A 27,388-nucleotide genomic window follows, 5' to 3' on the forward strand; every position below is an offset into this window, starting at 1 on the left:
ACTAGAGGGGCTGTAACAAGTAAAGAAAATGGTAAATCTGTAGTTATAGGGTAGATGGTGACATTCTACCATCTTCCAGAGAGAAGTAATATGAACAATAGGTGACTATAGAAATAACTAACTTTATTTTAAATGTTTTGTCAAGTGTTCTGAAAAGAAGAAAAAACATGAAGAAAAAAGTACTGCGATTTATTATTGTTTCTTTCCTGTACAATTTTTACAAAATTCATCATGTTATTACTCTTGTCTTTTCATTCTTTCATATTTCTCCATAGTTTCCTATTTCTCCATAGTTCAAAGTTAAATTCCAGTGGAAAAGTCAGTTTAAAAAAATGCAGTTCTTTGAGTGTAAAAAAAAAAAAAGAATAATTTGACTACTAGGTTCTTCGAAAATTTGACTACACTTTACAAGGTTTGAAATTACAGCCTCCTATCACAATAAACACATTATTTTATTATGCATGAAACAATATCTTCCCATATTAATATGTCATATTATATATAAACACTTTAAAAGTAACTTGGATTTTTCATATCAAATACTGACCAATAAATTAAAATTTTAATTTTTCATATCAAATACTTTACTGACCAATAAATTAAAATTTTACCCAAGTTTGTCATGAAAGAATAATCAGAAATTTCTTTCCTTTTGCTAATCAATATATAAAAAAGTAATGTAAAACCATCATTATATGCAATTTCTTCTTAAGTTTAAACCTCCCTGCCAGATCTCCAAGATCAGGTTAACAAGTGTTTAATATATTATTACTAGAAAAGTAACTCTATAACCAACAAGATAATAGTTTGGCAGTTATACATTCTAAAGAAAATGTCTATATTATTTGAAATTATTTCCTTGAATGAAATACTCATTGTGTTATGATAAAATTACAATTTATTATCTGTGAACCAGCATTGCAACATAAGTTAATTTGGCTTTATGCAAGAATTTTAGACCCAGGCCAATTTTCTGTTTTAATTGATAAACATCATCAATTTTGTCACAATTATCAGGTTTCAAACTATATATTTATTTTTCCTGTTTATAAATGTACAAAGAATTTTCCATACATTCTTAGATTTTCTGACATTGTAAATAACAATTTTAATCAAATTATTTCTATACACGCCTGATGTTCGTAGTGCTTCTCCCTTGAAAAAAGCTAGTTTATGCCTTCTACACTAATACTAAAATTTCCTATATTTATTTCTTAGTACTGTATCAGGGCCTACCACTCTAGTGAGGAACTATTATTCTGGCAATAACACAACACTAGAGATTAACCCTTTTACCCCCCAGCAATTTGGAACTTTCCAACCCTTAACCCCCAGGCATTTTCTTTCTCAAGCACATTTTGCAATATATTTTTTTAAAAATTGCTCTAAAAGTCTTAATTTTCGTCATAGAGAGGTCAGGTTGGTCTCATTCTTTTGGAAAATGCCTGAAGTTTCTCATAAAGTTATCAAAAATATGCAAAAAAATGTAAATGAATAGCAGATTTTTGCAAGGACGTACCGGTACGTCCATGGGGGTAAAGGGATGAGTTTTGTGAAACGTACCAGTACGACTCCATTGGGGGTAAAAGGGTTAATAAACTTTATCAGTTATCCGTAAACTAGATTAATCTATTATAACTTGCGCTTCCAAATTGGGTTCCAAAAACTTCCCAAATATTAAATGTTTAAAAGTACATTATACACATCAAAAACTGCAAATTTTCCCATTGAGGAAACAGATACTATACTATAATTTAAACAATCATATTACTGAGAAAGGAAAGAAATTAGGGAATCTTTTAGTTTTAAGTTAGACATCAGCATTTAACCAGCTTTGGGAAAGAGGCACTATGAATGTCGTGGGAGATTCATGGAAGCTAATATTAAAAATTTATTTGCTTTTGTCTTGAAAATTATAACTTTGTTTCAGTTTTAAAGTTTATGATATAGCCATGTAAGTATTTTTTAAATCTTCCAAATGGAAGGATACTAAAAAACTGTTTAGCAAACTATCATAAGTTTTATAGTAGGTAAAGATATAAATAAATTAGTTACATACATATAAATTTTCCAATGAAAGTACAATATCTTATGATGTAAATTGACTTAATTCTTAAATCCTTATATTGCTTGTGTATATTTCTTATTGGCACAATAATTTATTGATGACTAGTTCATGATAGCCTATCATTTTACATTAGTGCTGACTAGTTGCAAGAAACATTAAATTACCTAATTTTGCAAATAGTATAGTTAATCTTGTCATATTTTCTTCCATACTGATGACTATTTGAAAAACATTTCCTAATTTTGTAAACTAGTTAGATTTTACAAATTGTATATTTAACATTTTACTCATTAATTATCCAATATTGTTACATAGTTACACAATAGTGTGCAGGACTATTTGTTACAATTCTGAAAGGCAACAATCATCATTAAGACTTGTAGAATTCTTGAGAATGGAAAATCTTTTTTGAATGTTAATAACTTTTCATAAGTTTCCAATCCATGGACATCTATAGCTGGCTTACATTCTACCTTTAGATGGTGATTTAAAGGCCTTAATTACATTAATAAATGTTCAATGCCAGCAAAATGACTGTTGAGTTATAATAAGTGATCACTGAACTGGAAGCATACAATGAAACTAACAAGAAAGGCATGTTGCTAATATTCTTTACGAATAACTAATATGCTGAAAAAAGGGAGCCGAGTGTAAAAGTAATTTGAGTGTCAACTTCAAAAACTTTACACTGCTGCCACGTAAAAGAAAACTGAGTCTGTTTTTAGAAACACAATAAATGTGTAAAAAAGTAGAATCAGTTTTTTAGAAAACACAATAAATGTGTAAAAAAGTAGAGTCAGTTTTTAGAAAACACAATAAATGTGTAAAAAAGTCAAACAGCACAGAGAAAAGTGGTTTACACACTATACAACATTAATAACAACTTAATCATACGTCTTTCCACTCTTGTAATAAATGCAAAATAAAATTCTTAAGTTTAATACAGTATCACCCTACTTTGTAGTATAGAACTGCATTATCATTTATACAGTCACAACTATAGCTACTTCACCATCTTATGGTGTATTCAAGTTTCTAACACATCATGAGGAACTTATTGCTAAAATAAATAATGTCTACGAACCCTACTTTACCTAATTTTAAGTTTTGATCTTTGCTACATTTCAAGTCCCATTACTTTCACTAAACAACCTTTCGTTTAAACAAGACTATTGCGAATAAAGTACTGTGCAATTTAAATTTGTTAAAATACTATTTTTCATTAAATATTAAACACAATGAAGCAATTACAGTGATGATGAACTTATATTTGTCTAAAGCACAATGAATTTACTTAGTTTTATGTTCCTTCTAACCATTACTAAGCTCGTAATTGTTTTATATAACAATTGATCGTTATTTTCATTACAGTATATGAAAATTTATTATATATATATTTTTTAAAATGTTGATATACTGAAAAAGTTTTCTGGTTCCTAAATTTGGTCGCAACACAATGATTAAAGTATTTCACAGCCATATATATATATGACATGAATGAATATGTGGTTAATATTTATAAGGTGACATATGACATTAGTATTCAGGTAGCATTTTCTTATTTGTGCATGTCAGTTTTTATCTTAAGTTCATAAAATGATTTAAAGAAATAAAAAAAAAAAATCAATATTCTCGATAATTTTCAGTGAATACATACAATGAAAAAATTCTAAACTTTAAGTATTAAAAGATCCATTTTTTAAATACTCATTTGAGGTACTGTAATTTTTTTTTGAATGAAAGTGTAACTTTTTCCTGAACAATTGTTACCATCAATTTTATAAATAGTTCCTCCAGCATGAAATGCTTTTGGAAGCAGGAAGCAAAGACCATACTTAAAAGTGCAATTCTTGGTAAAATATAAATAATACTAAAAATTACAGGTTCTCATTCGACAGCATGCAGGTTCAAACATAATACAATTTCAATACATGGCTTAATTTTCACACTTTTCAATATATGAACTTTGAAACAAAGCAGGAACAACATAAAACTTGTTTATATTCTCCTGCTTTGGACATATCAAAAGTCATTTGAAAAAATCAAGATTAGTTACTATTAGAATGTTATGGCACAACAAAAAGGAATTAACGTGTATCATATGTACTAACCTGTACAACGTAAGACTTAAAAGAAATACAGAGCATGCAAATTTTTTACAAACATATTGCACTAAACTCACAGTAGAAGGTTAACCAAGATGATAAATTTGGATAACAGACTGGTCAAATAAAGTAGATTGGTAAAAGATTTTGTATAAATACTTTTAGTGTCTAACAAGTACTAGCACATTGATAAATCTAAAAATAAGGGTCAACAATAGAATTCATAAGGATACATTTTCGCCTTACAACAATTCTTACAAAAGATGGCAGGAATTTATCCTTATACTGTATATGTAACTACAGTAGGGTCCCGAATTAAGCGTGTTCGAATTACACGATTCCCCTTTTCCGCGATCGCTATTTTTCAAAAATAAATTTTCTGTATCCACGAGGCTGTTCAAAGTTCGCGAGTCAAGCACTACAAAATGTATCAAATCTATAGTCTTTTTAAGTATATTGGTAGCCCTAAATACGGTGATTTATAATAAATGTTACAAAACAATATTAACATTACATTTCATTAACATAATTTCATAATGAATAGCCTATTTAAGGATAAAATTCCACATCAACAATGAAATCAACTGTTAACTGTGCGAGTCCAGCTGACAAAATGTAAACAGAAATGTGGTTACGTTCTCGGCAATCTTTATCTTTCTCCAACCTTACGATAATTGTAATGGTAGTGTTAATGATGGTATATTAAAGCATTATTTTTGTTTAGTACAGTATATTTAAAAGCCTTATTTTTCCCTCTGGGCGTTCAAGGTTTTCACGAGTAGACTGGGTTCGTTTATCGGCAGTGAATAGCCTAAACTTCGGTAACGAGTCGTCAATATTTTGTCATATTTTAAACAGTAGGCTATACATTTGATTTGCAAACATTGGTTTTGTAGAGTAGACGGTAAAATAAAATCTAGAGAGAGAGATTGGATGGCAGAAATCTCTCTCTCTCTAGAGTAGACGGTAAAATAAAATCTAGAGAGAGAGAGAGAGAGAGAGAGAGAGAGAGAGAGAGAGAGAGATTTGATGGCAGAAATCTCTCTCTCTCTCTCTCTCTCTCTCTCTCTCTCTCTCTCTCTCTCTCTCTCTCTCTCTCTCTCTCTCTCTCTAGATTTTATTTTACCGTCTACTCTACAAAACCAATGTTTGCAAATCAAATGTATACTGTTTAAAATATGACAAAATATTGACGACTCGTTACCGAAGTTTAGGCTATTCACTGCCGATAAACGATAACAAACCCTTTAATGCAAACTAACTGTATCCTTTGATATTCCTCTATTTTTATCACGAATTCCTTCTATACCTTCTCAGACACTCTTATTTCAAATATCTAAATTATTCTTATCACAACTAACACCATCTAGTCATTTTCATTCCATTATATCTATTATTCCTCTGGATCTTATTCCCTTTCCTTATTCTGTTTATTCGATGGGATTCGTTTTTCCCTTTACCGTCTTTCAGAATCTATTTTTAGCCACTGGCAACCAAATCCCCCCTTCCCCCGTCTCCTACCGTCTCCCCTGCGAGTCCACCCAGCCTATCTCATTCACTCCCCCCACCTTCATCCTCCCCTGTTCTAGGTCTGTAACCTTCTGCGTCATATCATCTCTCTCTCTCTCTCTCTCTCTCTCTCTCTCTCTCTCTCTCTCTCTCTCTCTCTCTCTCTCTCTCTCTCTCTCTCTCTCTCGTTATACAATACAGTACTTACAAATAGATGAAGAAACCAAAATCGGTTTTCTTGAAGTGTCAATTAAATACAAAACGAAAAAATTATACCGTGTATACATCCATTTCAATCATAGCTTAAAATACGGTAACCGATTTCGTCCGCAAACCACTATTTTTTAGGAAACACCATTCTATTCCAGAAAATTTTGACTCTTTAAATGTCAGTTGCGCTATAATAAAACATGTACTTATGTTGTTAAATTTCGGGTGTGTTTTAAAAATCGAGTATTGCTAACTTATTTTTGTTTTACTTTTGGCTGTGGTCACATCAGCTGATGTCTAGCTTCCGCGCGAATACAATAACAAAGAATTGTTTACACCATTTCTTAACTTATTCAAACCATCTATACAGTTAATATTACATAAACACCAATGTGTTATAACCTATCATATTTATTGTTTAGTACTTTAAAACCATCTCTCTCTCTCTCTCTCTCTCTCTCTCTCTCTCTCTCTCTCTCTCTCTCTCACACACACATCGAACGTTATAGCGGTAACCTAATTGTTCGGTGACTTTAAAAATAGGCCTAGTACTTTCTTCTTTTACCTTTTTTGCATATGGATCCATAATTGAGGTGGGTACAAGTTGACTTATAACTGAAGTTAGGAAAAGTATTTTGGATATGGAAAGGACAATTATCTTTCGTAACAGTTTAGAATTATCGTAAGTTATCACTCTGTCATTAGCGGCAGTTTGCTATTGTGGATTAAACGCATAAGGAAAAAAAAATTTCCAGCTTTGCTACGATTTTAGGAATTTATATGGATACGGTAAGTAAAATATTTGTAATAACATAATGTTTACTAAATGTTTGTAATATCATTAGTTATGACTTAGATCATGTGTGTTTAATACATTCGTTTGTTTATTATGATCGAAGATGGAGCGTAAACAAATGGAAGGTTTCCGTTTCAGGCGGCATCATAAAGAAAAACATTTCATAAATGGCATTCATTTCATTTATTTGAAAGTTCTAATAAAAAATAATTAGAACATTGGTAATAACAAATTCAACATATAATCTATACTTGGTAAAATTGCTGTCAATTCAAAAACACAGATGTATAAATGCGTCTGTTTCTTCGTTGTGATCAGAGATAAACGTAAACAAAACATTGGTTGTCGTTTTCTATTGTGCTGTTTAGCGTGTTTAGGAAACGCATGATATAAAGTCGCCTTTATTTTGATAATTCTGGATTTTCAATCATACAACAAGCTAGTCTATAGAGTGATGGTTTTGCTATTCACCAGTTGTATTATACAATAGATATGACAAACATTAAAATTTGTCTGTATTTTGGGTTGTGTTATAACGGGAAATATATGGTGTTTACACCTATCCTGGTTGTAATTTTAACCATTTTTCAAGTTATTAGAACTTTAAAGTATATTAAATGTTTTATTTATTTACAAAAACAATTTGATATTAATAAGAAATACAGTATAGTACAAAGAAAGTATTGGAAATGGGTAGTAAACACATTTGAATAGGCAAATTGCTGGTTGCCATGGCCGCAATGGAATTATTTCTGTTAGCTGTGTGTTTCGAAATTCGCGATTTTCCATTTACACGAGGTCATTAATCGACCAAATTCTCGCATAATTCGGGACCCTACTGTATTGATAAAAGGGTTAATTTACGCAAATTGTGAGAACAAGGTCACAGGTTTTAAAAGCGCAACATTTGTTAAAGGATTTCCTGAATATAATAAAGTATATAATGTAACAGGACATTTACTCTTATTTCAGATGGCTGGTTGTTACACAAAAATAGCTGATATTCAATAGTGTATTCACGTTACTTTGTAGTTTTGTACGGAATTATTACAATGGCATGACTATCCTATCAATCTGTTGAAGATAAACTAATGTCACATGAGGGTTAAATAATAAATAAAAATAATACAAACAAGTGACTGTATATATACTCTCTAGCTTGGTCAATAGCACTCTTAAATTAGCGGTAAAGAATGTCTGACGAAAGGGTAAAATTGTATCATCTTCATGATTATATGGAAGAATATTTATAGTGATAGAAGTTATGTTCATGCTTTGAGGATCAATGAATGGCTATATATAATATTTCTATAATAATGCAACGTCTTTCTTTTTCAGACTAAACTGTACCAGTGTAGACACTATGTTAATAGAGGAGGACTTTTCTCGCTTCTGTTATTAATATATACATATATACTATACTTGTAATTATGTAAAATAACTGCCCGCAGTAAATCTTAAATTTTATCATTGTTTTAATCCTTAATAATCTCTGTCATACCTGAAAGAAACAATTGTAATGAAAAGGAAAACTATTGTTGGAAAGGAACTACTGTACATTAGTACTGGTTGATTTTACCAACTTCATAATCAATCATTGATGCTTGCTTCAGTCCAAAACTGCTTATGCAAGACATAATTACCAACTCAAGCATGGCCACACATTATGTAGATTATGAGTATATGTTTAAATTATAGTACATCCACTGTAAAACATTCCTTAAATACATATGATCAGTATATAAAATCCATGATATTTCAATAACATGTATAAAAAAGCAGCACCCTTTATGAATAAGATGGATAACAATGATGTGGTTAATGGTGTAGCTCATAGCTTGGACGCAATTGAGATCAGATATTAGACTATCTTTTTCCCAATCCCAGAACTTAAATAATAAACTGACCAAGTAAATCTTATCTCTATAAAATGTTGAAATTTCAATTCCATTATAATTATATGACTAATTCAATTGGCAATTTGAATGGTATAGTTAAAGGTCCTCCAACAATTACAAAATCACAGCAAACATTCTACTCTTTCAATCAATCAAAGAAATGAAAGGAAAAATACTAGAGCAGATCAATCCTACTAAATGTATTGCACAAACTGCTAGATTCAACTACAGATCTTAAAGATCTGTAAAAGAAAATGACTTAAAATAAATACCTGTATAGTTAGAAGGAAGAACACATCAAAATATACACAACTTAAAGCTACCTAATACTGCCTCATGAGACTGAACTGGACTTCTGAAAAGAATAAGAGTAATTCAACTAACTGAACAATCTATTTCCCCTTCTTGAGGGAAGCAATTTAGTATGATGGCAACAGCTCTGACCATATACGACATGGTTCCAAAACTTCCCGACGGGGCGCTGTCGTAGAAATGCTGACATATGTATGCCGATCCACCGCAAGCCAGTCCTCCCCCAATGCCAGGTTCGCGTTTATCTCTGGCACAACACGTGGTAGCATCGCCATCTTGTTGTTTCTAGAAAAGTGAAATTTATTTGAAATTATTTAGTGTGAATTCTGGTTTTCAAATCTACGGAAAATAGAAATTTTGAAATTTATTTAAAATTATTTGGTGAATTCTAGTTTCCAAACCTACGAGAAATAGAAATTTAATTAAGTGTTTTTTTGTTACACATTTGAGCTTAGCAATTTAACTGCTTCAGGGTATTTCTGATTTTCATATCATTGTACGTCTTGTGTGCTCATCATGTTCATAGGCATGGGGGGGGAGGGTCACACTTAAATAGTGATGTGAGAGGATCTTGTAATGTTATGAAAGGTTATCCCTTGTTACCTGTTCAATTTCTGATGGTAGCTTTTTAATATGGTAACAGGTATTATAAATCATGAGTATATCCTTATGCTTAAGTTTACCATAACTCATACAAATAAAAAGGTTGAAGTAAACTGTTTTTTTGTGGCTTTGAGTAAACAGCCACCAATTATTTGTGCAATTTCTCATGTTTAGGCAACCATAAACAATTGTTTTAAACTGTACCCCCCTTACTTCTTTATTTCAAATTCTTTGTTGATGATTAGATGTATAGTTTTAAAGTTTAGACATTCTAAGCTCTTTATCTCCAAAGACTGGCTGATGTTGATAAAAAGGGCAAACTGGATAAGTTGCCATTTTTAACTTAAATTTTTAACCATTATCATAGCACAATACTCTCCTAGTTCTATGCATTACTTCCCTTTGACTATTTTCATAGTCCATTCATTAAATTAAATTAGAAATAATCAACAGTAAATTGGTTTTATGTAATCTAGGCCTCCCCTCTATCAGTTAGCATAGTTACCATAGGTTATACTGTATGGTGCAATATTATATATAAAATTCCACAGAGAATTTCAGCAAACTTTTACACCACAGACTTCATTCTAGTTCTATATTGTTCATAAATCCATAAATAAAAATGCCTAAGTATAATAATAAAAACGAAGACTTTTCCAGTTGAATGGTAAAAACACACAGTACAATCATCTCATTTATCTTCATATTTCCCACTATATACTTGAAAACACACTTTTCCAATACAAAATGCTATAATCCATGAAGTGCAAAAATATTCTCAGTGACTAACTACTGTGCAAAGGACATTAATATACTTATGTTGGCGGGAACTATCGATAACCAATGCTCAACTAAGCAATTCCAATATTTTTGCGACCCATTTCTTATCATAAGGTTGCTTAATCAGACCAATGACTGTCAGGCTAATCTGTGTACTGAAATTCTAAAACAGGATTAGTAATATTTTGAGATGCAGTATAATTTACTTACGTACCTGATCTTGCAAAAATATATTGTTTGCCAAGTGAACAATGTCTTGCGCTGAAACAATGTCTCCCAGATAATCGGCAGCATAGTATTCTCGCACCATAGACAGCACCATCAAAGCCTGTGTATAAAGGGAAATTTCTTGAATTGTTTTTCTGAAAAATATAATATACATTCTCTACCACCCAAAAAAGATGTACAAGAGACCAATGAACTTGAGTAGATTATGTTTTTCATGCCATCTCTTTCCAAACAAAAGTAGAGATCAACACCCACCTTACAATTCACTGTATGTCTAAGGACTATTTACTTTGGTAGTTGTAAACCATTTATACATATTGCTGTTCTATAATCCAACTAGTAGAAAAGTGTCATTCATAACTATGCAGTTAAAGGGGCCATTTATTGAAGTTTTTCTTAGACCTTGAGACACTGTACTTACCACAAACTACTCTCTTAGGATACCTGGAGCTTCAACTCCCATGATGAGAAAATCCCCCCCTCCCCCCAATAGGCCTAATCCCCCTCTCAGAGCGCATGATCTCGACCTCATCTGTTTACCCATAATGCACCAAGAAGACGCTCCTGGGAATCTTGCACATCTTTCAAAATACTGATGCCAAGAACACAATATCAACAATAATCATGCCCTTTAATCTTCATCAACCTCCTTCGAACATATCAAAAAGTACACATTGTTTGCCAAGAAAACAATATAAAAATGTCCCTCTAACATATAAAAAATTACGCTCCCCTGTTTGCCGAGAAAACATTATCACCAATATTCATGCCCCTTAACCTTTATCAACATCTCTCTGGCATATTAAAAAGTACACTCCATTGTTAACTTAATCTTCTTAAAGTCTGGATTGAAGTAAAAATGTGGTAACAAATCTACTAGGAAAATACTAAACTTGATGTATGAGGCTTCACAAGTTCACTAAAAACTATCATAACATGATAAAACTCATATAAAATCACCACAGAATAATGTTAACAAGCTCCTGAAAAACTCCATAACATAATTTCATTAGGAGCTTATAAGATTGAACAATACCCTGCGTAACTAACTTACCTCAACCACAAGCTGCCTGTACTCAGGTTGGGGAATTGTATTCAGCACAGTCTCGACCTCAAGTGCAAACTTCAATTCTCCAGCTGTCATCTGTAAGAAGACAGGGTTTTTCAGTTTCACATATTCCATGGAAATTTTGTATGTACCAACTAAAATGTCTTTTGCCGTTATCTGCTCCTAATTTTGTAGATTTAATAATGTTTGTATGGATGGTAATGACTTTATACATAGATGTCAAACTTCTATTCGTAACCCAGCTCCATACTGGATTTCCAGCTTAGCCACTTATTGAAAAACAGTATATAATTTTCTATAAAAAAATATTCAACCCAGATAGTTGGGAATTAAACTTTTAAGGAGTTACAACATTAATAATAATAATAATTGACAATCGTAGATATCATTCATAAAAAAATATGCATATACAGTACATGACAACTCACCTCCTGCGTTAGAGTCTGGGGTATCACCTTCCCCTCAATGTTTATACCACGGCACTGTAATTAAATTGATAAAATTAATGACAAAACTATCAAAAGGTTTTGTTAAATGTTCACAAGTACGAGTATAACAGTTCAACCTTAGAAAAGGTTTCTTGAAATACTCAATATGGCAATAGATTAAGTTAAAAGTATGCTTCTATATAAGACTTTTTATGATTCTACAGCCTCTAGCCTTTACTTCTTTACAAATTTATTTGTCTCACTGAATTGAAGGTAATTAGACTTGAAACTATGAAACAAAAAACCTTCTTTAATGTCCTGTAGAATATTAACTATTTGTAAAATTTCCTAGAGAAATAACATGATTATACTGTATAATTCCAGATATGAGTATTCTTGGCTTGGCAAAGATGAAATATCTTCTCTAGAACGAGAAATATAATACACAAATCAGTTGTACTGCACTTGTAAAAAATACTTGATACGTATATACAGTATAACCACATGATTTCATAAGATACAACTACTAAAATATAAAGCAGTTCTTATCTTATAATACATAATAGCAAATAGAAAAGAAACGTAGATTTAATTAATGTCTAAATGCTGTACTGAAATGTGTAATTTTCTTCAGTAATTAAAATATCTCCTGGAACTAACAGTATACTAAGCCCTATTTTATTTTCAGTGTTATTGGTGAAACTAAGATCCTCTCCATGTTATTCACTTTATCCTGCTGTCTTAACTTCCTGTTTGCTCTATGTATGAGGAATGACTTATATATGTAGTTTGGGTTCAGCTCTTCCTTCATTGACATAGGCCATGAAGTGCCCACCCCACCTACTGCAGCCAAAGCCTTGACAAGTAGTATCATAGCAGCCATACTTCCACTGAGATGCACTAAGGAATGCAGACCACAGGAAAAGTATGCAATGTAAAGTTTAAGAAAAATATTTAAATAATAATTCTTCTTCTTATCAAGAAACAAACATATACTGTACCTTATTCACTATGAAAGTAAAGAATATGAGATTAAGTTACCAAGACACATTTGCAATTATGTGAAAAATAGACAATACAGAATAAAACATTAATGAACTTACACTAAATAGGTAGGAAGAATGAAAAACTATTGCCCAAGTAACAACAAGCATAGGACACTAATGAAATCAGTGAATATTTTATCTCAAATAAAAGCATAATTCAATATTGTTTCAACAAGATATTCAGTATGAATAACCTCACAATATATGTCTACAGTACAAAGAAAGCAACAAAATTTTAGAGTTGAACCATTAGACAAAATATTCATGATTGCTTATTTTTTCTAGAGAAGACATTCAAAGTCCTCAGAACCTATCAGGATGAATCCGACAGGTAACTAAATGAAAACACAAAATGCGCATATGCAACAAGTACCTTCTCTAGAATTTTCCAAATGCGTGGATAGAAATTACGAGGAACGCGATTCAACGCCCCATCTAAACGCCGTCGTCTCAACCACTGTCCATGACGATCGCTCTCCGTGTCGTGCGCTTCTCCTTCTACAGTGCCACTACCCAGGAAGCTACCAATTGTACTTTTCTAAAATTCAATAGAATTTAAACAAAATCAATATAGAAGTCTCCTAAAAACTAATCAATCCATCTACAGTACTACAGTATAGCCTTTGGTGTTCCTACTCTATATATATCTTTAAATGCGTAAAGATCACTGGGAAACGTGATGCTCAGATGCAAAAGAACCACAGGGAAAATGAAAATAGTTAATATGATTAAGTCCAGACTAATTCTGTGATACTTCTTCAGAGGACTGATTTATTGAACAAGGTATCTTTACCTTCTATATGCTACAGTAAACATACAAACATACATAGACTGTTCTATAAATCTCTCTATGCACTTTCGTACATTTACTGTACCATATAAATTGTAAAGAAACCTTGCTCAATAAATCAGTCCTCTGAAGAAGTATCACAAAACTAGTCAGTTGATCTTATTTTTCCTATTTACATTTTCCCTGTGGTTCTTTTGCCTATCTTTAAATGTATTCAGTTTCATACTGTAATGTACATTCACCATAGCATAATAAACTGCCTGGTATATTTATTGAAAACACTAACTATTAGAAAACAGTTTAAAAAAGTCCATGAATTCTAATTTTTTATTTTGGAACAGAAGCGCCACATGCACCTCTCGTGATCTCAACCACGTAATAAAGAACCAAAAATACTAAACTAGATAACAAAAACCCAATTTTTGGGCTCGAGCCAAGTCGTCCTGATGGAAGTTCCTTCTGGCAACTTCTACAGTAAAATATTTCTGCGATTGATATTACAAGAGAATTAGCGTCAGGTATCACGGGATTCCAACCCCCGGAAACGACTATCCGAAGATATCGTGTATAATCAGGGACGTATCCGAAGATAACCATAGATATCTGCACCCCCAATAGACCTTACCCAGTCTAATCCACTAAGGGGAAGGATAAGTAAGGAGCCGTTACACATCCTATCACCTTCCATCAGGACGACAGGGCTATCTCACCCAAAAATTGATTTTTCCTACGTCTAAATCCCTTTTAAACCAGTATCCTCCTCCTTGGTAAAAATAAATTTTCATTCTAAACCCTTTCATTGGAACTTGTTACATAAAACATAATTTTTCTATTAATCTAAACTAATCTCTTATAGCAGTGCATTAATACTAATAACGATATTCAAAGTATGACCTTTTTTATTGAAGAATACTATATATTACTCAGAACTTCTAGAAAAGCTTTTTTTCATCGCTGATGGAGAAATATATATCCATGATAAACTCTAAAAAACTGAAGATTATACTAGACTTTAAAAAAATTCAGAACCTTCCATTTGCAAACAAGGCACAAAAAATTGGCTGACAATTTGAATAAATATCCTAATAACATACAAGGCTTCTTGAAGTATAAATTTAATTGTCACTGCTAAAGAAGAAGAAAATACTAACCATATTGGTGGAACCTATAGATAAGAAAGATTCTGTATACGAATAACTCATTTTACGAAACGACGTACAAAGTTTTTTTGCCTCAAATTACGAAAAAATACTCAGGATACGAAACTAAATTCGCGCAGTTAGGTTAGGTATATTGCATGATTCAAATGTATTTGGCTCCATTTCATTCTATTTCATTATACGAAAATATCATGCTACAAAAGCCAATCCGGCACGAATTAATTTCGTATCCTGTGGTATTACAGACTGAAAAAGAATTACTTTTAAAATGCAAAAAATACTTATTATCAATACTAAAGAAGAAGAAAGTACTAGTGTTATCATATAATTGAAAAAGAATTAATTTTAAAATAGAAAAAATAGTTTCATAGTACCACAGAAGAGAACAGTACAGTAATTTTAACTCAAACAAAAGAAAATTTAAACAAATTGACAGTAACATGTAACATGATATCCATTTTGGGAAAATTATAACAAACAAGAGAATAGAAGTTTTTTCTTATCCTGCTTATACAATAGTATAGATTTCTTGTGCTTGATCTTCAAAACATGTATAATGGAAGACAACATACTAAGCCACAAACACAATTTCATATTCCCGAGATCTGAAAAAAATTCCATATTATTTTTTATGTACAGTACTGGAATTAAAGTAAATGAAATCCATTTACTTAGGAAAAGCAAATGTTGCAAAATGGAATTTCAAGAGTAGAACTTCAATGGGGACTTGATAACACAAATAGAAAAATTGATACAGTAGATTTAAGATTTGTAAGCTCACAACACAAAAGCAAAAGTTTAAGAAAGAAATAAAGTACAAGAAGAAATGTCAAAGTTTAAGAATAAGAGGGGGAAGGGATAAACACCGAAATAAATAACTCAAGCAAATAAAAATAAGAATATTTTCCAATACCAAGGCCATACCTGCATACCAATAATCCCAGCTGCCTAGTCTATTGTAGAAAAGGAATTTCTTTAAATGCTAATGCAAGTCTATCCTACGTTGAGAACTTTATAGGTTGAGTTACCGATAAATTCTTATTTAGATTGATGAAAACGACACCACAAATAATAATTATAAAAATTAATATTGAACAGAAACTATTTTTTTGGAAAATCTTGGCAACATTACCTAGCAGAAGATGTGATGTTCAACTTCAAAGAAAAAGGGCTTCAAAACTGTCTCAGCAAGAGAGCTGTACTGATACTTTTATATACTGTAAAGTTGTAAAATGAACATTGGAGAAAAAACATTCATTAAACTTCAAACTAATATCTCAACAACTTTGAAGATGTGGTAAATTACTTAACATTTTTAATTTGGTTAAAATTTTTCTGAATTTACATAATACTAAAGGGCAAAAAATTAAAGTTCCCAGAAGAATTAGAAGAAATTTGTAATATCCAAAAAAAAAAACAATAATTGAATTAATTAAAAAAATTCAAAATTATGTTGTACACTATGATATATATACTTGCAAATCTCTTTTATGACTACTTTCTATTATGTGCTTAAAAAACAATTTATGGTTTAACAAAATGAATAAGAACGAGATCAGAAACATAAGTTGATCCAGACCAGAGGAGAGGGCTACTGAGTAAGGTGCAATGAAACATTATTTAAACTTGAGGGTCAATCTCTTAAAGATAAGAAAGAAAAAATCATAAATCATATCTCAATAGTGCGAAGGAAAGGCTCATGCAAATCAAAATAAAAAAACAATTCTAAAAGTATATAATCAGATTTCATAAGATATAAAACATACTGGAAGAAATTCAAAGGCACTAAAAGTGGAAACACTAAAAGCAAACGATATCTCACCTTCTCGGCATGCAACCCCCCCTGCCAAAATAAACATTATTAGACATGAATAAAAATCACGATTAGGTATGCATAAATATCACTCTAGCAACAATGCTAAGGAATGTCTTCTTTCGTGTCATATATGTTATTTGCCAAGAACCATTTCCTGCTCTAGACACAAAAATTGTTCCTAATGTACACATCGATATTTTACATACGCCTTCAATTGGCAGTCTGAATTACAGCTGGACAATCCAAGTGAAGTTACAGGTTTTGAAGTAATTAGAGATAATGCAAGTGGTGCTATGTCCATTCGAAGGAAGGTGTTCCTCCTTTCAGCTAAACTTATTTAGAATACTAGATAAAGATCAGATATTAGTTTATTCACATATAGGTCTCCCATCACCCAGTTATTGTATAGTAGAGTATTTTCTTCAAAAACTTTAAGTCAAATAGAAAGAAACAAAATAGAAATTAACATTAATTCTTTTAAGAAAATCTTATAAAACACTTTAAATAATGTCTGCCCTTTCAAGCTAATCTATCATAAGTCTGTCAAGGCAAAACACTTGCAATATAAATTACCACAAAAGATTAAAGTAGTGAAAAATTTTATTTTCATTAGTAAAATAAATTTTTGAATATACTTACCCGATAATCATGTAGCTGTCAACTCCGTTGCCCGACAGAATTCTACGGGAGGGATACGCCAGCTATCACTATACTAGAAGGGGGTGTACTCACCAGCGCCACCTGTGGCCAGGTACTGCAGTACTTCTTGTTGACACCACCTCACTTTTTCCTCGGTCCACTGGTTCTCTATGGGGAGGAAGGGTGGGTCAATTAAATCATGATTATCGGGTAAGTATATTCAAAAATTTATTTTACTAATGAAAACAACATTTTTCAATATTAAACTTACCCGATAATCATGTAGCTGATTCACACCCAGGGGGGTGGGTGAAAACCAGTGTACATGACTAAAGGATAGCTAAGTATCCCGTATTTCATATAATCAGTTATTTCAGAATAACAATGAAATAATAAGTACCTGGTAAGGAAGTCGACTTGAACCGTTACTCTGCCTTTATTAAGTTCGTCTTCCTTACTGAGCGCAGCGTTCCTCTTAGGAGGCTGAATCAACTCAAAGGTGCTAAAGTATACAGGGCTGCAACCCATACTAAAGGACCTCTACACAACCTCTAACCCAGGCGCTTCTCAAGAATGAATTGACCACCCGCCAAATCAAAAAGGATGCGGAAGGCTTCTTAGCCTACCGTAACAACCCAAAAAACAACAATAAAAGCATTCAAGAGAAAGGTTAAAAAGGTTATGGGATTAAGGGAATGTAGTGGCTGAGCCCTCACCTACTACTGCACTCGCTGCTACGAATGGTCCCAGGGTGTAGCAGTTCTTGTAAAGAGACTGGACATCTTTAAGATAAAATGATGCAAACACTGACTTGCTCCTCCAATAAGTTGCATCCATAATGCTCTGCAGAGAACGGTTCTTATTAAAGGCCATCGAAGTGGCTACGGCTCTCACTTCGTGGGTCCTTACCTTCAGCAAAGCAAGGTCTTCATCCTTCATGTGAGAATGGGCTTCTCTAATCAGAAGCCTTATATAATACGAAACTCCGTTTTTGGACATGGGCATCGAAGGTTTCTTGATTGCACACCATAAGGCTTCTGACTGTCCTCGTATAGGTTTTGACCTATTAAGATAATATTTCAGAGCTCTGACAGGGCAAAGAACTCTTTCTAGCTCGTTACCTACCATGTTGGAAAGGCTAGGAATTTCAAACGATCTAGGCCAAGGACGTGAAGGAAGTTCATTCTTAGCTAAAAATCCGAGCTGTAAAGAACATGTTGCAGATTCGGATGTGAACCCAATGTTCTTGCTGAAGGCATGAACCTCACTGACTCTTTTAGCTGTTGCAAGGCAGACGAGGAAAAGAGTCTTGAGGGTAAGGTCCTTGAAGGAAGCTGACTGGAGAGGTTCGAACCTAGGAGACATAAGGAACCTTAAGACTACGTCTAGATTCCAGCCTGGAGTGGGTAAACGACGTTCTTTAGAAGTCTCAAAAGACTTAAGGATGTCTTGAAGGTCCTTGTTGGAAGAAAGGTCCAAACCTCTGTGGCGGAGAACTGAAGCCAACATACTTCTGTACCCTTTAATCGTAGGAAGCGAAAGGGATCTCTCATTCCTTAGATGTAATAGGAAGTCAGCTATTTGGGTTACAGAGGTATTGGTAGAGGAAACTGCATTGGCTCTACACCAGCTTCGGAAGACTTCCCACTTGGATTGGTAGACTCTACGAGTGGATACCCTCCTTGCTCTGGCAATCGCACTGGCTGCCTCCTTCGAAAAGCCTCTAGCTCTAGCGAATCTTTCGACAGTCTGAAGGCAGTCAGACGAAGAGCGTGGAGGTTTGGGTGCACCTTGTCTACGTGAGGTTGACGTAGAAGGTCCACTCTTAGAGGGAGAGTCCTGGGGACGTCGACCAGCCATTGTAGTACCTCTGTGAACCATTCTCTTGCAGGCCAAAGGGGAGCAACCAGCGTCAGCCGTGTCCCTTCGTGCGAGACGAACTTCTGAATGACTCTGTTGATGATCTTGAACGGTGGGAATGCGTAAAGGTCGAGATGGGACCAATTCAGCAGAAAAGCATCCACATGAACTGCTGCTGGGTCTGGAACTGGGGAACAGTACAAAGGAAGCCTCTTGGTCATGGAGGTGGCAAACAGATCTATTGTAGGCTGACCCCACAAGGTCCAAAGTCTGTTGCACACGCTCTTGTGAAGGGTCCATTCCGTGGGGATGACTTGATCTTTTCTGCTTAGGCGATCTGCTGAGACGTTCATGTTGCCCTGAATGAACCTCGTTACTAGAGTGAGGTTTAGACTTCTTGACCAAATGAGGAGGTCCCTTGCTATCTCGTATAGGTTCCTCGAATGGGTCCCTCCCTGCTTGGAGATGTAAGCCAAGGCTGTGGTGTTGTCGGAGTTCACCTCCACCACCTTGCCTAGCAGGAGGGACTTGAAGTTCATAAGGGCCAAATGAACTGCCAGTAGCTCCTTGCAGTTGATGTGGAGCGTTTCCTGTTCCCTGTTCCACGTTCCCGAGCATTCCCGTCCGTTCAAGGTCGCGCCCCAGCCCGAGTCTGATGCATCCGAGAAGAGATGAAGATTGGGGGTCTGAATCGCTAACGATAGGCCCTCCTTGAGAAGGAGGTTGGTCTTCCACCACAAGAGAGTGGTCTTCATCTCTTTGGTGACAGGGATAGAGACTGCTTCGAGCGTCAAATCCTTGTCCCAATGAGCTGCTAGATGGAATTGGAGAGGGCGGAGGTGGAGTCTCCCTAACTCGACGAACAGGGCTAACGATGACAGGGTCCCTGTGAGACTCATCCACTGTCTCACCGAGCAACTGTTCCTCTTCAGCATGCTCAGGATGCAATCTAGGGCTTGGCTTATCCTTGGGGCCGATGGAAAAGCCCGAAAATCCTGACTCCGAATCTCCATTCCCAGGTAAACTATGGATTGGGAGGGAATGAGCTGGGACTTTTCTAAGTTGACTAACAGACCCAGTTCCTTGATCAAGTCCAAAGTCCAGTTGAGACTCTCCAGACAGCGACGACTCGTGGAGGCTCTCAACAGCCAGTCGTCTAAGTAAAGGGAGGCTCTGATGTCCGATAAGTGGAGGAATTTTGCAATATTCCTCATCAGATGCGTAAACACCATAGGAGCTGTGCTTAGGCCAAAACACAGGGCTTGGAATTGGTACACAACCTTTCCAAAAACGAATCTCAGGAAAGGTTGGGAGTCTGGATGAATAGGAACGTGAAAGTAAGCGTCTTTCAGATCCAACGAGACCATCCAGTCCTCCTGCCTGACCGCTGCTAGGACCGACTTCGTCGTCTCCATAGTGAACGGCTGCTTGGTGACATAAGCATTGAGCGCGCTGACGTCCAGCACCGGTCTCCAACCTCCTGTCTTCTGGGCCACCAGAAAGAGACGGTTGTAGAAGCCCGGGGATTGATGGTCCCGGACTATAACCACTGCCTTCTTCTGTAACAGGAGCGACACCTCCTGGTGCAACGCTAGCCTCTTGTCCTTTTCCTTGTAGTTGGGAGAGAGGTTGATGGGAGAAGTGGTCAGAGGGGGTTTGCGGCAGAATGGTATCCTGTAACCCTCCCTTAGCCACCTGACAGACTGGGCGTCTGCACCTCTCCTTTCCCAAGCTTGCCAGAAGGTCTTGAGTCTGGCTCCTACTGCTGTCTGGAGAGGAGGAGAGTCAGTGTTTGCCTTTTGAAGTCTTGGGACCTTTCCTAGACCTGCTCCTGGAAGAGTCTGGACGGGAGCTTCCTCGGCTGGGGGCTCTGCCACGAAAGGGCGGAATAAACCTTGTAGCAGGAGTATCAGCCACTGGGGTGCGGTAAGACCTGGGAGCTGAGGGAGCAACCTTAGTCTTACGAGCTGAAGAGGCCACAAGATCATGAGTGTCCTTCTGAATCAGGGCCGCAGACAAATCCTTGATAAGCTCTTCGGGAAACAAGAACTTAGAAAGCGGAGCAAAAAGGAGTTGAGACCTTTGACAAGGTGTGATGCTGGAAGAAAGAAAGGTGCAAAGTTGCTCCCTTTCCTTAAGAACTCCTGACACGAACATTGAAGCAAGCTCGCCAGACCCATCCCGAATTGCTTTATCCATGCAGGACATTAAAAGCATGGCCGAGTCCTTGTCCGCAGGGGAGGTCTTCTTGCTCAGGGCCCCCAGGCACCAGTCTAGGAAATTGAACATCTCAAAGGCACGAAATACACCCTTTAGGAAGTGGTCTAAATCGGAGAAGGTCCAGCAAACCTTAGAGCGCCTCATTGCTGATCTACGAGGAGAGTCGACCAAACTTGAGAAGTCAGCCTGGGCAGAGGCAGGGACTCCCAAGCCTGGTTCCTCTCCTGTGGCATACCATACGCCCGCCTTAGAAGTGAGCTTAGTAGGTGGGAACATAAAGGAAGTCTTCCCTAGTTGCTGTTTAGACTGCAACCACTCCCCTAATATTCTTAAAGCTCTCTTAGAGGACCTAGCAAAGACGAGCTTAGTATAAGTTGACTTAACAGGTTGCATGCCCAGCGAAAACTCAGATGGAGGAGAGCGGGGGGTAGCAGAAACAAAATGGTCCGGGTATACCTCTCTGAAAAGAGCCAGGACCTTACGAAAGTCAATGGGTAGAGGAGAAGACTTCTGTTCTTCCACGTCTGATGAGGGATCCAGGTGCGCAGCTTCCTCCTCAGAAACCTCATCACCAGAGTGTAGCGAAGTGGGAGGAAAAGTAACAGTGGTATGCTGAACAGCAGAATCTGAACAAGCGGGTGCATAAACGCTTGTGGTTTCATCCTCAAGTCTCTGTTGCTGAGTTAAAACCTGAGGTTCAGGCTGCAAAGACTGGTCAAGAAGAGTAGAGGAAGGTAGGCGCATGGGTTGAGGCGGCTGACTCCTAGCATGAGTTTCTTGTCTCAAGAGTTGCGCTTGCTGTAAGGGTGGCGGATGCGCAGTAGCAGATTCCTGAGGAACGAGTTGAGGTTCCTGAGGTGTGAGCTGCGAGAGTTGAGGTAGCGGCTGCGCAGAACGCAGTTCCTGTCTCGCGAGTTGAGGTTCCTGAGGTGCTAGCCTAAGGAGTTGAGGCTCTCGCCTTGAGGAGGGTTGAGGTCGCTGCAGCGAGTGCTGAGGTGGCTGCCTCATGGATGGAAGAGGTTGTCGTACCTCAAGAGAATGTTGCCTCGCTGGTGGAACCGCAAGCGGAAGCGGAGGAAGTAAGGCATAAGACTCCTGCTCCCATTGCTGAGGTTGCCTTAAGGAAGGCGGAGGTTGCTGCACACCGCTGGTAACTGGCAACTCAGTATGCGGTAAGGTATCCTGAGGAACCTCAACTTCGTACGCCTGGCAGACTGGACTGCGGTGAGGCGGAGCGATCGCAGGAGGAGGTGTAACCTTCTCAGCCTGACACTCACGCATTAAGACCGCAAGCTGTGACTGCATGGACTGCAGCAAAGTCATCTTGGGGTCGACAGACGCTAAGGTCTGCTGAGGCAAAGCCTTAACAGAAGATGAGGTCTGTTGCGGCATCACCTTACCTCTCTTAGGAGGTGTGCAGTCACCTGATGACTGCGGAGAGTCAGAGCTAATCCAATGACTGCAACCAGGTTGTAGAACTCTTGAGGTTTGGACTTTGCGTTTGAGAGGTCTTGAGACCTGAGTCCAGCGTTTTGTCCCTGACATTTCTTCTGCAGACGAGTAAAAGACGGGCTCAATCGTCTGCGGGTGGGAGTGACGGTCTCTGTAAGACACGCCCGCAACCACCGAGGATACTTCTGTGCGCCGATCAAGGCCTGCCGAACCCTTTTGCCCTTCGACATTGCTTCTCCCCTGGGCTTGGGAGCTTGCAAGAGGTCCCGGACTGGGAGGACGACTGGCACGCACAGAAGTACCCTCACGCACCACACTGACACTGACACTAGCACTTGGCACCGCACTGACACTAGCACTTGGCACAGCACTGGCACTATCCCCTCCCACTGCACTTTTGACCTTAAGTTCTTTGACTTCTGCCATAAGAGACTTATGATCACTAACCACCGATTCCACTTTGTCACCTAAAGCCTGAATGGCACGCAAAACATCGGACATATCAGGTTGAGTACAAATAGTAGGTTCGGGGGTAGCCACTACAGGGGGAGGAAAAGGTTGAGGATCATGAGGTGAGGAAAAAAGTGAAGAGCGAGAAGAACTCCTCCTAACTCTCTCTCTCTCTAACTTGGTTGAATATTTCAGGAATCGAACAAATTCAAGTTCCGAAAGTCCGGCGCATTCCTCACATCGATCTTCCAACTGACAGGGTCTTTCCCTACAGTCAGAACAAGCGGTGTGAGGATCAACCGAGGCCTTCGGAACACGCCTATTACAAGACCTACATCGTCTATGGGGTGGGGCTTGTGAAAGGTCAGACATCTTGAATCAAAGAGTTAGTCAAGGGGGATTCCAAATCAAGCAAAAAGATCGTTAACCATTAATCAAAACCAAATAAAAGCTATCTAAGCTAATTAGAAAAGTTTCCAGTATAGCGACAGCTGAAATCTTAGAGAAATACTTCACCAAAAACCGTGAACAATACTCCAAAATCATAAGCATATCCCAGAACGTCTTGCCGGAAGCACGACAGAGGAAAAAGTGAGGTGGTGTCAACAAGAAGTACTGCAGTACCTGGCCACAGGTGGCGCTGGTGAGTACACCCCCTTCTAGTATAGTGATAGCTGGCGTATCCCTCCCGTAGAATTCTGTCGGGCAACGGAGTTGACAGCTACATGATTATCGGGTAAGTTTAATATTGAAAAAAAGGGAATCAAATGATAAGAAATGAAATACTTGAGAAGCTGGTTAAAAAGTTTACATGTTATGAACACCATATTACACCAAACAAACAGGCAATTAGATAGGAACTTCAAAACAAGCCCGCAAAGTGATCTCAGAATACTGTACGTCTAAATACTTCATTACTTTTAACTTCAACTTGGATGGTATTCCATCAATCATGACTGATAATTCAAGGTTTATGTAAAATAAAGATTCGTGTTCATAGGAACAAATGAAAATGTACTAAATTCTACTGTCTAATTTCTAAGTTTTTATGCAAAAATATTATTCACAACTACTAAACAGCACTAGACCAGTAAGAACACTTTCAAGTAAGCATGTTTAGGCATTTCAAATTACAGTACAAATTTTCTCACTCAGTACACAAGAATATTAATCACAACTAACATACAGCACTATTTCCATTTAAGAATGTTTTGGAGCTTCATAGTACAGTACTTGAGATTTTTTATGACCTAACTCATCATGGAGAAAATAGCTCGGGGAAAAAATACTGACAAATAATTTTAGCCGCCATACGGCAAAAGTAACATTAAACGTCAAGTATTCAATTTAGCATTTATATAAGGCTGGGATGACAATGACGTCTGCTTGCTTAAACAAATCAAATCACTTTTAACCCTTTTACCCCCAAAGGACGTACTGGTACATTTCACAAAACCCATCCCTTTACCCCCATGGACGTACCGGTACGTCCTTGCAAAAAAATGCTATAAAATTTTTTTTTTCTTCATATTTTTGATAATTGTTTGATAATATTCAGGCATTTTCCAAGAGAATGAGACCAACCTGACCTCTCTATGACAAAAAATTAAGGCTGTTAGAGCAATTTTTAAAAAAATATACTGCAAAATGTGCTGGGAAAAAAATAACCCCCTGGGGGTTAAGGGTTGGACATTTCCAAAGAGCCTGGGGGGTAAAAGGGTTAACGTCAAGTATTCAATTTTGCATTTATGTAACGCTGGGATAACAATGATGTCTGCTTGCTTAAACAAATCAAACACTTTCTATGTAATAGCTTGATATAGTAACTTCTTGTCTTGCAATGTATACAGGAGCGAAACACATTACGTTACCCATAGCAGTAGAGATAACAATGACGTCTGCTTGCTTGAACAAATCAAATCACTTTTAATTCAATGTAATAGCTTGATACAGTAACTTCTTGTCTTGCAATGTATACAGGAGCGAAACACGTTACGTTACCCATAGCAGTAGAGAGAGTCTGACAGTAGAATTTGCACTCGAGTACATTACTAAAGTAAAGATAAGTGTAATTCCCTTTTCTCTTACTGTATTTGGACCTTCTGCATAGTGATATAGACTTTTCCCAACTTAAATCTTTATTGAAGACCATAATATGTACATTGTTCTTGGAAAGAAGGGCTATAATAAGGATGAAAGAAATTAAAATTTACCGAGAGAGAGAGAGAGAGAGAGAGAGAGAGAGAGAGAGAGAGAGAGAGAGAGAGAGAGAGAGAGAGAGAGAGAGAATGTTTATAAACTTATCGTTATTAAAGTAAAAGTAGTGTCTGGAAACTTAGCGTAGATAAGTTTTTCTATTAACATTACATCTTCACTTAAGAACCCCTATTTAGCAGCAGTCTTTGCAAATTATGTACAGGCAAGCAAAGGAAACAACTGTGTATAGGTGCTGTACAGAAGCAATTTAACTGCATTTCTATATACAGTATGTACTGTTTTGATGATTAGTCCTAGTATTCAATATTAGAAATGAATTAATTTTGTGCAGTGTATGTATAAGAGCACCACATACATATCGCTATACTTCTAAAAGTACTTTAAGATAGACTTTACTGCTGTCTATATAGAAAGGAAAAAGCCTGAATTCCAATCAGAAATAAGCAAATGAGTAGTTAGACAGGTCAAAAGGAATCTATCATTAAATTAGTTAAAATGAGAATAAAGTGACCTCCATGTACTTCGGCTAGGATCCTCCTGCCAAGAAGATATTTGGTACTTGTAAGCTTCGTTTTAAGCCATCGTCACAACTAAATAATTTCCTTAATAAACCACAATGCCTAGTTTATGACCAATTAATATGAGTCACCCCGGTATTTTTCCGTCTAAACATCGATAAAGTTACTATAAGTAATAAATTATTACTCTTTCTATGAATAAGATGGAGATGGACTAGATAAGGATAAAGAAATTTTGCCTCTTCTTTTATGAAGCTTAATAACGCACAATATTAAAAAAGTAATTATCTTCCTAATCAAAAAGTTGAATTCATGGGACTTCAAAAGTTCAAACGTGGGGCTAATGATTTTTGTTGAGCAGGTTGACATTTCATTTTATAGTTGATTTGTTACTTATTTATTAAAATTGGTTATTTATTCTAATATGTTCAATTTCCTTGTCATTTTTATTTTATAATTACTCTCTTCTTTTTTGTACTTGGATGCTTTCTTTATTTGGGCCCTTGAGCTACAACCAAAAACTCTTCCTAGCTTTCTGGTTTCTAAAGGTTCAAATGTTCTCGAGTTAATTTCTTATAGCCCAGAGGGATTTACTTACTGTCTAATTACCAATTCACTAATTTCTAAATGGAATTCAGAATTTGGTCTCTACCAGCATTAGCAATAAAGATCTAATTTTAGTATGAAAGCACAAAGTGCTGTTGTATAAGCACTGTACAGTATACCCGCGTGACCATATTATGCTGTACCAGGATAATTTTATGCAATTGCTAACAAACTTAGATGGTAATAGTGCAGGAATCAGATAAACAATTTTGCAAGATCTTAAAATAACATAATTAAGAAAGTAGTACATACCTTGCTAAGTTTTGATGAACGACTGCTAATGAAGAAAGTTCCACTGCGAGCTGTAAACAAAAAATAACAATGTAAATCTTAAAAAAAATACAGAAAAAGAATGAAAAGAGAAAGTAATTATTGTGAGAGAAGGAGGGTTGCCCCAAATTTATTGAATAATCACTCAGGATGCCAAAAATGTCATCGGCTATTATCACGTATGCTAAACTGCAATTTAAGCAAAGGAACACAAGTAACAAAATGAGGAATTTCCAATTTGAAGACAAGCAAAATGTGTGGCGCAACATTTGACAAAGACAGGTCTCGTAAAGCAGTAAATTGTAATAACTGCAAACCCAGATCAGACAGCATCTGCC

The 27,388-nt window shown here is 36.1% G+C and overlaps 2 protein-coding genes and 1 long non-coding RNA gene across 4 annotated transcripts in view; 2 read left to right on the plus strand and 1 right to left on the minus strand.

Moving 5' to 3' along the window:
• The window catches only part of l(2)k14505 (ATP synthase mitochondrial F1 complex assembly factor 2 homolog l(2)k14505), a 48,093-nt gene extending 39,938 nt beyond the window's left edge, over nucleotides 1-8,155 (plus strand). The window contains exon 9 of one of the 2 annotated variants that reach the window (XM_068353802.1): nucleotides 8,027-8,155. The gene's annotated coding sequence lies outside the window, so the exon portion shown is untranslated. Of the gene's footprint in view, nucleotides 1-7,660; nucleotides 7,779-8,026 lie in introns of those variants that run through there. The other variant, XM_068353803.1, reaches the window with a different exon arrangement.
• On the plus strand, nucleotides 1,269-3,022 carry LOC137623126 (uncharacterized). Its single transcript, XR_011040561.1, has 3 exons — nucleotides 1,269-1,903; nucleotides 1,939-2,785; nucleotides 2,827-3,022. It is a non-coding gene; the product is annotated as an uncharacterized lncRNA (long non-coding RNA).
• A 23-nt stretch (nucleotides 8,156-8,178) lies between the features above and the next one.
• The window catches only part of LOC137623538 (probable phosphorylase b kinase regulatory subunit alpha), a 50,723-nt gene continuing 31,513 nt past the window's right edge, over nucleotides 8,179-27,388 (minus strand). The window contains exons 7-13 of the mRNA XM_068354373.1: nucleotides 27,033-27,082; nucleotides 16,825-16,845; nucleotides 13,426-13,590; nucleotides 12,007-12,060; nucleotides 11,564-11,653; nucleotides 10,496-10,609; nucleotides 8,179-9,183 (exon numbers count right to left, since the gene is read on the minus strand). Of these exons, the coding sequence (XP_068210474.1) occupies nucleotides 8,962-9,183; nucleotides 10,496-10,609; nucleotides 11,564-11,653; nucleotides 12,007-12,060; nucleotides 13,426-13,590; nucleotides 16,825-16,845; nucleotides 27,033-27,082 (716 nt within the window). The 3' untranslated portion in view covers nucleotides 8,179-8,961. The remainder of the gene's footprint in view (nucleotides 9,184-10,495; nucleotides 10,610-11,563; nucleotides 11,654-12,006; nucleotides 12,061-13,425; nucleotides 13,591-16,824; nucleotides 16,846-27,032; nucleotides 27,083-27,388) is intronic.

The sequence above is a fragment of the Palaemon carinicauda genome, chromosome 30 (genome assembly GCF_036898095.1).
Source record: "Palaemon carinicauda isolate YSFRI2023 chromosome 30, ASM3689809v2, whole genome shotgun sequence".
In the NCBI taxonomy this organism is placed as follows: Eukaryota; Metazoa; Arthropoda; class Malacostraca; order Decapoda; family Palaemonidae; genus Palaemon; species Palaemon carinicauda.